Consider the following 12,859-nt stretch of genomic DNA (forward strand, 5'->3'; position numbering starts at 1 on the left):
TATGCAAAAAAAATAGGATCACTTTTTGCATCAAAAAACTGACAGAATTAGAATGCTAGGGGGGGTTAAAGGATATCAGTAATATGGATTACGATTGAAGGTGGTTTCCGAGTGCTATATTAAAATGAAATTGTAAGTTCAGATAGATCAATTGAAGAAGAGAGTTGCTACAAAAGTTTTACAAAGAAAAACAGAGTGTTTTACTCTGTGAAACTTTTGTAGAAACTCTCTTCTTCAATTGATAATATAGCACTCAGAAACCATCTTCAATCATAATCCACATTACTAATATCCTTTGAACACATGAATTACATTTTTGCAACCAGAGGACAGTCTCCAGCCTCCTGTGTTTTTGTAGGCTTTTTCCACGAAGGATTGATACTGCTAATTTTTAGGGGATAAATTATAACTTCAGTAATACTTAACTTATAGCCCGGTGAGAGTTATTGTTTCCATCCTCCTCTAACCAACACTGGAATGTTGGAAGACTCACCAGAAATAGTCACTGATTATGCACTGTACAAAACATCAGCAAGAGGAGCAGCAACAAGACCACAAAACATAAACAACTTTCTAAAACCTGTTGTCAAAACCAAACCTGCAGGGAGGAAAAGCACATGAACTTAAGTTATCCCTGTCTGTACTGTGCTGACTCTAGACTTTACAATCAAACGGTGTGATTGCTTGATTCACCAGTTGGGATACTGGAGCACAGTGTTTTTGTTATCCTATGCACTAGTTTATGGTGGAGAGAATATGGGTTAATTGATGTTTTAAGACATTTTAAATAATGGATACACTAAGGATGCACAAATCAGTATCTATGGTTGACTAGTTGGATACTCTATTAGAGATTGGTTGTATTTATTTGTATTGTTCAACATGATTATTAAACACGGTGGATATTTTTTGTTTGTTGGCTTTTATTTGGATTATACACGGATAAGTAATGAAACATGGTATATGTTCGTGTTTGATGAAGAAATAATGAAACATGAGAGACAATCAAATCATATGGAAGCTTTACTTAGCTGTTCTGTCATTGTTATATCAAGGGTACTGTTTGGTTGCTACCATCTCTCACTACCGCTGTCCTCTCTATCCTTTACTAATCTGTGTGAGAAGGGTGCAACATGTCCGCACACACCAGATACATCAATATTTTTTTGAATATGAGCAATTATCTTGTTTTATTGAACTTATATTTTGTAATTAACAATACTATGTTTGACTGAGAATTGAGAATTGAATGTATATCTATTGTGATTGTAGATCCCCTTTTTCCTAAGGAAACAGATTATATTCACATGAAAAGAGAATTGGGCTTACCCCCATAAGGGTATAGTATCTAGTTTGTGATAATTGATTTTATTCATGTCTTTTATATCTAAGAAATTTTAATGGTATCCAATAAATAAGTTTTATTATATGTTAAAACAATTTTTGTTTTTTGTTGGCTTTAAAAGTCCCACAGATTGGTGGTCCACCACAAAGTGTATTTTATGTATTCTATGTTTTTTAGGAATGTGGCCATGCTAGTAATAACAGGTTGGATTTGTAAATTTTATTGACCAGTGTCTATATCAGTGTTTCTCAACCAGGGCTCCTCCAGAGGTTGCTAGGGGTTCCTTGAGCAATGAGCAGTATGTGCCTTTTTTTGCTACTTGTAAGGGTGACATTTTCCCACTGCCCACCAATGTAGGAGACATTCTACCCACTGACCACCACACTAATGTACTGTGAGCCATAGATTTAGTAATTATACTACTATTATGCGGAGGTTCCCTAAAGACTTGACATTATTTCAAGGGTTTCCTAGTAATAAAAAGGTTGAGAAACACTGCTCTGTGATATATGACAAGATTGGCAGAACATAAGCTGTTCTGTTTTTTTTAAACTATGCAGCAACCTAGTATTGAATACAGATATGTTTGGGTTGGCTGGTTATACATTAGCTTGTCAGTGTCAGATAAATCATTATAATTTTTTAACAAAATTATCTGAAACATTTGTACAGCATTGTAATGAGTAAAACAAACACAAAATCCCAAATATGATTTCATTTGTATGATATGTCAGTGCTCTATTTGTATAGTTCACAGAGCTCAAAGTGACTTCTCTAATGTCTGATAAGGATTTTTTATTCCATAAATGAACATTATTATAAGGAATGCTACAATGTTGTTGTAGATACAGTCAGTTACTAGCCTGACTACAGCAGGGTGTTTGAGTTTTTTTTACATCCCAATGTAACATAAAGAAGAGTAATCTTAAATGAAAACACACTGAAGTAGCTTCAAAACCTTTTGGTGAAATACAGATTATGACGCATATCTGTGTCTTCTTGATAAATCAAGTTCCTGATTTTTTTTTTTGTTTTTCTTTTTTTTAATGAAAGATCTTATTCTATGTGTTGCTGCAATTACTTGTATACATAATACAATATTTGTATACATAAAATAATTTCATATCCTCCAACAGTAGTAGATAACCCTAAATGTGTTAGCTGTATTATGTGGCAGTTACATGCCTTTACAGCGTCATCATACATGCTAGAATCTGATTGTACAACCTCCCCTCGAACCAGTGCAAGGGACTACTTGAACGGATACAAGTTGATTGGATAGTTTAGGTAGTCCCCATATGTTTTAATATATTAAAAGTTAATTGCACAGCAATTGCATAGTAAAATTGTACTGTAAATGGTAAGGATGGTCACTAAATTCTACTCTTGTACTCTGGCACTACTAGTCAGTGTATCCCCCCCCCAAAAAAAAAAAAAAAAACACTTATAACTTAAAATGTATTCTCTCCCGTTCCCAGGGCAATCAGTGCATTCTCCACCCAACCCCACCCCTCTAAATTCTTTTGTCACAGTTTATGTTGACTACAGGACTTAGCCCTTGACCTTGGGAATATGTTTAGGTCCGGAGACAGGGCCACCTGAGAAAGTTATGGGGTGAGCAAGTAAGGTGTACCTATTTTCCTCCTTGATTGGTAATTTGAAACTTTGCTTTGCAATTTTTCAGATGTGAAATTTTCAAATTTGTTGTTAGCATCATACAGGACTACGTTTTCATGCTTCCCACTAGGCCCTTATTTAAAGATACTCTCCCTCTTTTTTCCCTTTCTTGGATATAGAAAAAAAAAAATATATATATATATATATATATATATATATATATATAGGAAAGAACTTGTTGGTTTAACCAATTATTGCTTATTTATTTTTTGTGGTCTGTCAAATAGGGGTCTGGCAGGAGTGTGTTATTTGTCTGCAAATTTAAATCTAAAATGTGTCATTGTTTTTTATCTCCAAAAATTGGCAAGGTGCATTTTACAAAACAACCTTGTTCATTTTTTTATTGAGATTGGTAGGGGGCATAGGATTTGGTCTCTCCTCTAGTAACATGCAGTAATTTTTTGATCGCTAAATAAAAGTGAATTTATGAACATAACAGGCGTCTTAATTTTAAATTGATTTTGTATGTATTAATTATTACACAGTATTTAAATACTGCTGATATGATACGCCGCTTTAAAGTTACGTTCATAGTCATAGTTCTCCCCAGCCCGTTTTTGGTGGGTGGGCCTCCCAGCTGCCTTGCCTCCTCCGCCTAGCTCTTATCAGCAGCTCTAATCCTCTGAACGGTCAACCAAAAGGCTGCTCTGTTCCCAGCTGAAAAGAGCTGATTGTTGATTAGAGCCGAGCAGAGTGAGAAGAGCACAGCACAGCTAGGATAAGATTAGGACACAGGCTGACCCTCCCCCATTCTTTAGCTGTGCTGTGTCTTTTGAAAAAAAAAACCAAAAGAATTGTGTCAATGTAACCGTCCCATGGGCCTGTGTAATGACGTCATCAGCTGTGTTGGTAACTGCATGTCATTCTGCAGCCTTACAGCTTTCTGTGTACAAACCTCTCCTAAACAGTCATAATGACTTGAAATTTTCGGTCTGCACAGCGAACACTCTGTTCACATAGTTAGTATTAATTACAATTTCAGCACCCCAGCCTTTTAAAAAAAATCAAGATATAGGGATCAGAATATTAAAAACTTGTGAAAATACAACATTGGGGTTGCTGTTTCAAAAGCAAGTGCACTTTGGAGTACATAATTGAAAATGCAAATCAGGGACTCCCCGGGGCCAATTACATAGAAAGAAGCATTGGGATGGGGCCCCTAAATTAATACCTATCTTGTCACATATGTATAGTATAATGTATACTATTTTACCCTGTCCGCTTCCCTTCTTTGAGCCCCAATTTCCCTAGAATGGTGGGGTGTACAAACCAAAAATATGGGTGCATTAGGGAAACACCTTTGGCTAGCCCCCCCAACCCCACTAAAATTTCATTACTATGGCAAATGCACTGGCCACATTACCGCCCATGTCTAACACTTGAACTCCTATTTCTCTGGAATAGGGAGGTGTAGGAAACTGAAAATGTGTGGGTAACGTTTGTGGCTAACACCCCCTAAAATGTCTTCACTATGGCATCATAACAAACAACTCTGCCCATCAAAACAAAATTGGGGTTCAGGTACTAGTAGGGTAGAGTCATGTGTAACAGGGCAGCGTGTTTTGATGGGCAAAGTTTTTTATGTTGAAATGATGCTATGGAGATAAAAATTTAGGGGGTGTTAGCCACAAGTGCCCCCCACTTGCATCAATATTTTTGTTTACCTGCACCTCTCTGTTCTAGAGAAATTAGGGTTCAAGTTAGAGAAGGGAACAGTTTGATGGGCAGAGGTTTATTTATATTTTAATGATGCCATGCTAATGAAATTTTAGGTGGGTTTATACATCGGTTCCCTACATGCACCTACATTTTCAGTTTCCTGCACCTTCCCATTCCAGATAAATTGGGGTTCAAAGAACAGAAGCAGAAAGTGTAACATAGTATTACAGTTATAGTTTTGGTAAAGGTAGGTAAAAAATTTAGAGGGGCTAATTTTGGACTTCTAGGTGCACTTTCCTATGAAACTGCAACCCAGATGTTCAATAGCTTTAAAACTCATGATCCCTATATTTTGAAATTCTTTAAAGAAAGTTTTGGTGATTAGTAGCTATGAGAGCCCATTGTGTACCCTAAAAATTACGTACGTGATTAAGTAATCACATCCAACAGTTTTGGAGATCTGAAAGATTAAACACGGTGAGTTGTTAGGGTGCAGAATATGATAAGCATGCTTTACACACCCAGCTAGCACACTGCTGGTGAATACTTTTCATGAGAAGTTTTTTTTTGCCCATAGAATATAGGCAGTAATGGGGGGGGGGCACTGTACTGCCATCGGCACATGCATGATGCTCTCAAAGCATCACCACATTTTAACATGTTATAAAAGGGTGACTTCCCTTTTTTTTATAATAGAAAAATGTGTTTTGTTTTTTTAATTTTTTGGGGAGGCCCCCTCCCCTTCCATCTTTACTGCCATGCTGGTAAAGACTGCAGGATAAATTTGAAGCCTCACTGGGTATTTGTGTCACATATTCCAGGTGGCTGTGGGCTGCTCTGTGCTTGCCCGACGTTGGGAATATACCATCAGGAACTTTCCTATAATGTAAAAATTTGCTCAATCTCACGCATGCCTAATGAGATCAGCACTTGATGGAATGGCGAGCATTAGAAAGGAGAGAGAATCTGAGCAAGCGTGAGACTTTATGAGCTCAGTTCGTGGACAGATCAAGTGAAATATTTTTTTTCACAAAAGGTTTGTGTTATAGAGGGATATCTAAAGTTAGGCTGAATTCACATTGGCAGTAAGGTTGCATTTGCTGCATTTACCCCTCACTTTCCTCTCACCAGGAACCACTACTGCTTGAAAAACTGCTGGGTCTGAAAAAGCCCAGCACTTACCTCCTGTTACCAACCCCAGGTGCCAAGTAGTCACTCAAGAGGGATAAAATATATAATATATATATATATATATATATATAAATAAATGTTTTTTACTGCTAATGAAAACCAAGCCTAACTTGTTACGCTACATTGATCAGAATATTACACTACTACATGAGATTACACTATTAAATATGGAACACTAGAAAGTTGGATTAAAATACACAGCACTGGACTGTTGGGGCATAATACAAAAAAAATTGGAAAACTTTGAAATTCTAATAAGCCAGACATTAGAAAGTTAGGACAAAGTATAAGGGGTAGGTAGAACACTGTCATAATAATAGTGGTTACTGGATACCTATTGCATAAATATCTAGGAGCTCTAAATTTGCAGTGTCTTGTCCCACCCTCTTTTTTATTACCCGGTTACAGTTTCCCCCTACCTGGCTGAAAAACATTGCTGGAGAAAACACTGATAGTAATGCATATTGTCCCGCATGCAGAGACAGGACCACCAGGGATCGTATGGAGGTGGTGCGAGCCCTGGGAAGGGCCAAGGCGCAGAGTCTAAGCCTTGTAACCAGGTTTTCTCCAGAGCCTCTGATGGTGAGGAAGTTGCGCTGCTGGTTACAACCAGGTTGCGGTCCTTGGGCACACTAAGGTGGGCAAGCACGGTACCAAATGACCAGGCAGGGGGATAGTCAAGGAAGCCGGGGTCGAGGCAGGCATCAAGCAAGAGAGGTCAGGTCACACGCCAGGGGTCAATAGCCAAGGATCCAGGAGACAGACAGCAATCACACAGGGGCCCCTGCAGGCACAGTGTCCACTGGAAACAGCAGGAGGCACAGGAGAAGCAGGGATATACACAGGCAGACAGGAACGCAGGAACCGCAAAGGGATGTTGGCTGGGAACCAACAGACTGGACAACGAGGGGTTAACACAGGAAACACTGGATTAGGCAGCAGGTGTACAGGTACTAGTTCACAGAACTAAGGGCTCGGCACAAAGGAGACACAACTTGTTGCACGAACACAAAGTACAGTCTGAGAGCCAGCTAAATAGCCGGGGCTGATCAAGAGGCTGTCTTTTGATTGGCCAGTGGACTGGACGGAATTGATAAAGCTTGGAAACAGAGGCACGCCCAGCTTCAGAACTGCAAGCATGCGCAGGAGAGGGATGTCTGTGCTTTAGTGAGGAAGAGGTAAGTGTGACACGTTTATTGCAAATTGACACCATCCTTTACATAATGGTGTTCATAATTATTATTCCCCTCTGGAGCCAACCACGTTTGGGTCCACCCATTTTCCTTCTTCTGGCTATGTCACCCACTCTCTTGCTGACATATATGCCTGACATAGCCTGCTTTAACTGGGGTTCACTTTATTATTCACCTTTAGGAATGGAGCTAATTTAAAGTGTACCTAAATTCCGGATTTTCACTTTACATAAAAAGGTAGACAACCTTTTTATGTAAGGTAAAAATTCTGTTTTTTTATGGCAACATCCTTTTTTTGAAAAAAAAAAAAAAAAGGGTGCAGCCCCGCCCACTAATTTTCGATCGCCTAGGCAGTCGAGAACAAATGGGAGCGCAAAGGCTCCCGGGATACCTACGTCAGGCATCCTGGGAGGCTCTTGGGCACACCTTCTTCACATGCCCGAGCATCTCAGGCATGGGCAGAAGGAGGCTTTTTGCGCAAAGAGAAAAATTTCCCGATCTCCCGCATGCACAGTGAGATTGGCAATTTTTTTTTCATCCTATGTCACCTGATCTTGCGCCTGGGTTGGGTGACGTAGGATGAAGAACAAAAAGAAGAGATAGCGGTGCCCAAAGCGCCGGCTATGGGACAAATGCCTGAATAACACGGGACCCGACACAGGACACTCCTGGAAGGATCGGACTGCCCTGTGGGATTAAAGGTAGGTGTATTTTTTTTTGGCTGTTTTGAGTTTAGTTCCTCTTTAAGTATGCCTAAGGTGACTAGCTGTATAAGTGGACCTGAAACAAAAGTTGTTAGGTATTTTCTATACATGATCGTTTTTTAATTTGAACTAACAGCTACATTTTTTAGACAAACTAGAGTGGACATTACCACTTCTAAGTCTATGCAGTTCATACAAACAAATGTTTAGCCAAGTGTGTCCTGAAAACGTGACGAATAATGATAATAAAGGTATCACGGACAGTACTAAATACTGGCAAAATACCTGCCTGTAAAATAGTTTGAAGTGCTTGTTTACGTTGTATTCCCGCACTGAATAAATGGTAAAGGATAGTACATTTCTAATAAACTGACTGGTACTAAACAAATCCACTCTTCGTGAGCTTCACTTTAAACTCCCACGATTTTTTTCAATTGACATCACTTCCGCCCTAATCATTAGCGCGTACTCTCGTCAAGCATGGAATTCAGTCTTTAGCTCCGCCTCTGCTATTCGTTTCCGGTGATGACGCACGTTTTTCGCGACTCACTGTACAGCGATTTTTTCGGCGATAACATGGCGGACGCAACTGAAGGTAAGAACAAATATTCAAATATTAAACCTTGCAAAAAAAAAAAAAACACGTAAAATGGGTTCTCAGCTAGCATAATAACAAAGCTTGTATTACGGTGCGAACAGGGTTCTGTAACCGAGCGATAATTGGACAAATTTATTCGTTTGTGTTTTATCTACGTATGGTGTTCGATTGAGAATGGTTTTCACATTCACTTACTTTGTAATACTAATTTGCTATCAACTATCAAGGCACTTCCTGTACTGGGTTCATCGTGGCATTAGGGGACGTAGCTGACGCTACAATTATTTTAGGAATGCTAGCAGAAACCGAGGTTGCACAGGTTAGGTAGTCTGTCTGTAGTAGGCTATGCATGGAAGCAGATTTTTATAAACAAAAAAAAAGTTAAATTTGGTTTAACTTCAAAATCAATGTCCCGATTAAATCTGTGGCAATATTTTAGTCTCTCATGGCTGGGGTGTGCATAAGGGACCAGTGATTGCTGAGGTGACACAAGATCTGATACTTTCAGGAGTTTTAGTTGGAAAGAAATTTCATCTATTGATTTCTTTACAATTAAGCAGTATATAGAGGTGCATATTATCTTTTTAGGTTTTGTAACTTCTGTGATTGTGTTGCTTTGAAACACTGGCTGCACCAGGCTGTTAATTTTTTTGTTGTGTATACATTACTTTCCTGGTTTAAAATCTAATTTAATACCAATTTTGTATATACAGTGAGGAGGAATTTTTTTTCTCTCTGTGACCTAATTGAAGGGGGTTTTCATTACTTTTTGCCCATGAAATAAATGTTTGGGGGGCATAAAGCACAAAAAAACATTACCAGAAGTGCTAACCCTTTTTCACTTGTTCAATTTTTTTTTTTCTATGTCCCTATGACATTCTGCATAATAACGGAGTTAGGAGAATCTCTATAAGGACAAAAACATGACCGAGGCTCCAACTCTTCCCTACCAAACTAAGCGTACCTAAACTCAGAAATTTCACTTTACATAAAAGGGTAGGCAACCTTTTTATGTTAAATAAAAAAAAAAAAAAAAAAAAACAGAACTTTTAAGTGCAACACCCTTTTAAAGACAAAACAAAATGGTGCAGCACCGCCTAAAATTCTCAGACGCCTAGGCAGTCGAGAATGAATGGGAGCGCAAGGCCTTCCAGGATACCTACGTCACACATCCCGGGAGGCTCTTGGGTGCTCGTTCTGTGCATGCCCGAGCATCTCAGGCATGCGCCGAAGGAGTCTTTTCGCGCTAAGAGAAAAATTTGCCAACCTCACGCCTGCATAGTTAGGGGGCGGTGGTGCACTTTGTTTTTTAATGGGGGGTTGTCTTTAAAGAAAACAATCAGAACTTTTACCTTACGTAAAAGGGTTGTCTACCCTTTTATGTAAAGTGAAATTTCTGAATTTAGGTACGCTTTAAGTAAAGGTTTGGTAGGGGTTGAGCTTTATTTTATTAGCAGATTGACTAGTTAATATGTGGCTTTTGTAATCCTTTGTTGGTTATCTGTCATTGCAGGTACCAGAGATGACCTAATGGAACATACCGGAGTACAGGTAGCTATAAATTAAAAAAAAAACCTAGTTCCCTTGTGAATAATCACAAAGGAAAAGTGAGAATAACACATATTTTTATTTATTTATTTTTTAGTTAGTGTTGTACAAAAATATATTTTTATCCTGTGTCCTGTTTCAGTCTATTCATGTAACTTTTGTTTCAGATTTAGTAAAGAGTAATTCATTTGTTTAAAACAAATTGTTAAATATTTGGATTTGTAAGATATTAAGAATGCCTGTTTTCTCCTTTTCTTGTTTTTAGTTCGGCATAGCTAAATGTCATTCTGAAAAAATTTTTTAATTTGATCTAGAATCAAAATATCTATTTAAATGGCTTCTTATGTTAGAAGGGGTAGTGTTTTGCCATTTTTTTTCAGTTAATATAAATATAATATTGTATCATGTATAACCAAATGTTTACATTGTATTGACTTGGTTCTCTTTTAGGCCCATGATGAGGGTGAAATTTCAAATACATCTGCTAGACTTGCGCAGGTGAGGATGTACAGGATTGTGAAATGCACACTTAATCCTGTTTGTTTTTCTTTTCTTTTTTTTTTTTCCCAAAATCATCTTCCAGGACATCACCGTCAAATATTCTCTGTGTATATATAATAATGTAGACATTTAATGAAAAACCCAAAAGAAATTGGTTTCTTATCAAAACGTAGTTGTCAAGCCTGTATGTGTGAACATCATGTAGGAGGGAAAGCGAGAAGAGAACGGCTCTTTGTGGCAAATTATGTATTTTATATAAAAATCGCATATAATATCCTGATTTCCACATGTACCAACATGTTTTTAGGGCCATACACTAAGTGTCATAGGTAGTCAGGAGCATGACCACTTTGGTGTGAGTTTTTTTTTTTTAAGTGGTTTTTGCCATGTTGTTGTCTTTTTTTAAAGTGCTGTTCTGGAAATTTTCAAGAAATAACGACCGGTAAGTTTATCCCTGGGTTTTTAATAGTCTTTCCTTCAACTCGCACTTTAGGTAAATTTTAATTGATCAGCTTACATTTGCCTACATAATTGATTTGGTATAATAAAAAGCTAGAATTTAAAACTGACCTTTTTTAGCCTTTTTGTTGTGTATTTATTTTTTATTTTTTTATTTTTTATAAATCTCTAAATACAAGAACAAAAACGTTATTTATTGCAGCTTGCATTGCTTGTTGCTACATGTGGCTGCATTGGTTTGTTTTTCAGAGTAAAGTTAAAGTGTACATATTTTTCACAGCAATGCACTCTATTTGCCACTTTGGAATTTTTCCCATGATGTACACTGAACTGTGCAATATCAGCCCAGTGTACGATTTCAGCATGCTGTGCTCAATGCAATTCTGTGCATGCACAGGGAACATTCACGTGGCTAAAGTTCCTGATCAAGAATGAAAAGTTTCTGCACAGGCCAGGGAGCTTGTGGAGTTGCATCATTGCACCTTAGGTTAAGGAAGTTTCACTTAACCTTTTTTTTTGCCAAAATCTACTGTCCCGTATAATGGTGTTATCAGCTTTCCTGGCTATATGTCTGTGAACTGTAGAAGATGCCTGTTTCCTATAATCGGAAAGCAATGCAGCCTACATCTAGACTGATGCTGCTCTAGATAAAAAAAATCTTTTTTTTTTGGGGGGGGTGTTGGATATGCTTTATCTGTTGTCCTAATGTTACTGGATTTTCCATACTGATCTTTCTTTTGGTATGCAATAAATTTTGGTTTTAGATGGCTGGAATGCCACTTCCTACTTTGCCAGCTCCACCTCCTCCCAATATTGGAATGGGTTTTCCAGTTGCCATAAATTCAGAAGGAAGTAAACTGCCACAAACGGACTCTCTCCCAAAGGTCTGAGATGAAATGTCAATCTGCATATTTTATTGTATCAGGACTTACTATGTTTGTATATATTCAGTTTTTAAATCTTGCTCTTTTTTTTTTTTTTCTTTTAGGCAACTCTGATTGTTCAGGACTCTCCCACTGCAAGATCACTTCTTCCTAGAGGTAGTAATATATACATATATTGGAAGTTTTAAGTTTGGAAGTTTTCTCCACAAATCTTTGCATCTAATCTTGTTTCCTTTTGTCCCCCTCGCTTAGGTAATCTTCCCATTGGAACAACCATTCCTCCTCTCATGCCTTCAATTGCTCGACCAAGAGTCACCAGTCAGTCACCTGGAGAAGAATCTAGAGAGGTAGGATTTTTCTTTATTGTCCAAATGGCAATGCAAATGTCTATTCTTTTTGATAACTAAAATATACCACTATAGAATTTGAGTCATGTAGCATTGGGCTTGTGTCATTTAGCATTAGTTTGAAATCTGTTTTGGATTCTTTTAAGTGTTCATAATTCTTTGATAAGTGTATGTCACCTTCAGTTGACTTCTTTTTGACTTGACCTAGATAAGAATGAGAATGTAAAATATGTTTTTACAAGAATCGTTTGACATAGAGCATTAGTCTAAATATGCTTCAGAAAGTAATTTAAAAAAAAAGGGTTTCCCATTGATATTTTTTTAAGTTTGGTTCTTTAATGTTGTGTGCTAAAAATTTTTCTAAAAATCTATAGACAGAAGACTCTTCTGTGGGCCCAAAGATTCCTCAGGTACTTGAAAAAATTCTACAGCTTAAGGAGATCAGGCAAGAGGAGATGAATGTGACTGTTACCACAGGTAATATATTCTTTGTTCGCTATACATGGAGCCAATATATAAATTGCTCCATGATGAAAAAACATTTTTACATTTTTGTGAACTCCACTGTTGTATTATTCGGTGAAACATTTCTGTGTATACTTTATGGAGCATCAGTTGAAGATCTTAGGGCTCTATTTTTAAACAGTTAATCTGACATTCACTGGATTTTTTTTTTTTTTTTGAAAGTGTGTGAAAGTTTACTTTAACCCCCTAACCGCTAAGCCCGTAATTTCTCGCACTAAATATTTTTGC

At 37.6% G+C, this 12,859-nt stretch overlaps 1 protein-coding gene across 3 annotated transcripts in view; it reads left to right on the forward strand.

The window, feature by feature from the left end:
* The window catches only part of SF3B2 (splicing factor 3b subunit 2), a 49,844-nt gene that overhangs the window by 15,903 nt on the left and 21,082 nt on the right, over positions 1–12,859 (forward strand). For 2 of the 3 annotated variants that reach the window (XM_072423059.1, XM_072423061.1), the window contains 6 exons: positions 9,881–9,918; positions 10,366–10,413; positions 11,640–11,759; positions 11,864–11,915; positions 12,012–12,106; positions 12,481–12,583. In XM_072423059.1, coding sequence (XP_072279160.1) covers positions 9,881–9,918; positions 10,366–10,413; positions 11,640–11,759; positions 11,864–11,915; positions 12,012–12,106; positions 12,481–12,583 — 456 coding nt within the window. Of the gene's footprint in view, positions 1–8,261; positions 8,365–9,880; positions 9,919–10,365; positions 10,414–11,639; positions 11,760–11,863; positions 11,916–12,011; positions 12,107–12,480; positions 12,584–12,859 lie in introns of those variants that run through there. The other variant, XM_072423060.1, reaches the window with a different exon arrangement.

The sequence above is a fragment of the Pyxicephalus adspersus genome, chromosome 9, assembly GCF_032062135.1.
Source record: "Pyxicephalus adspersus chromosome 9, UCB_Pads_2.0, whole genome shotgun sequence".
Classification (NCBI taxonomy): Eukaryota; Metazoa; Chordata; class Amphibia; order Anura; family Pyxicephalidae; genus Pyxicephalus; species Pyxicephalus adspersus.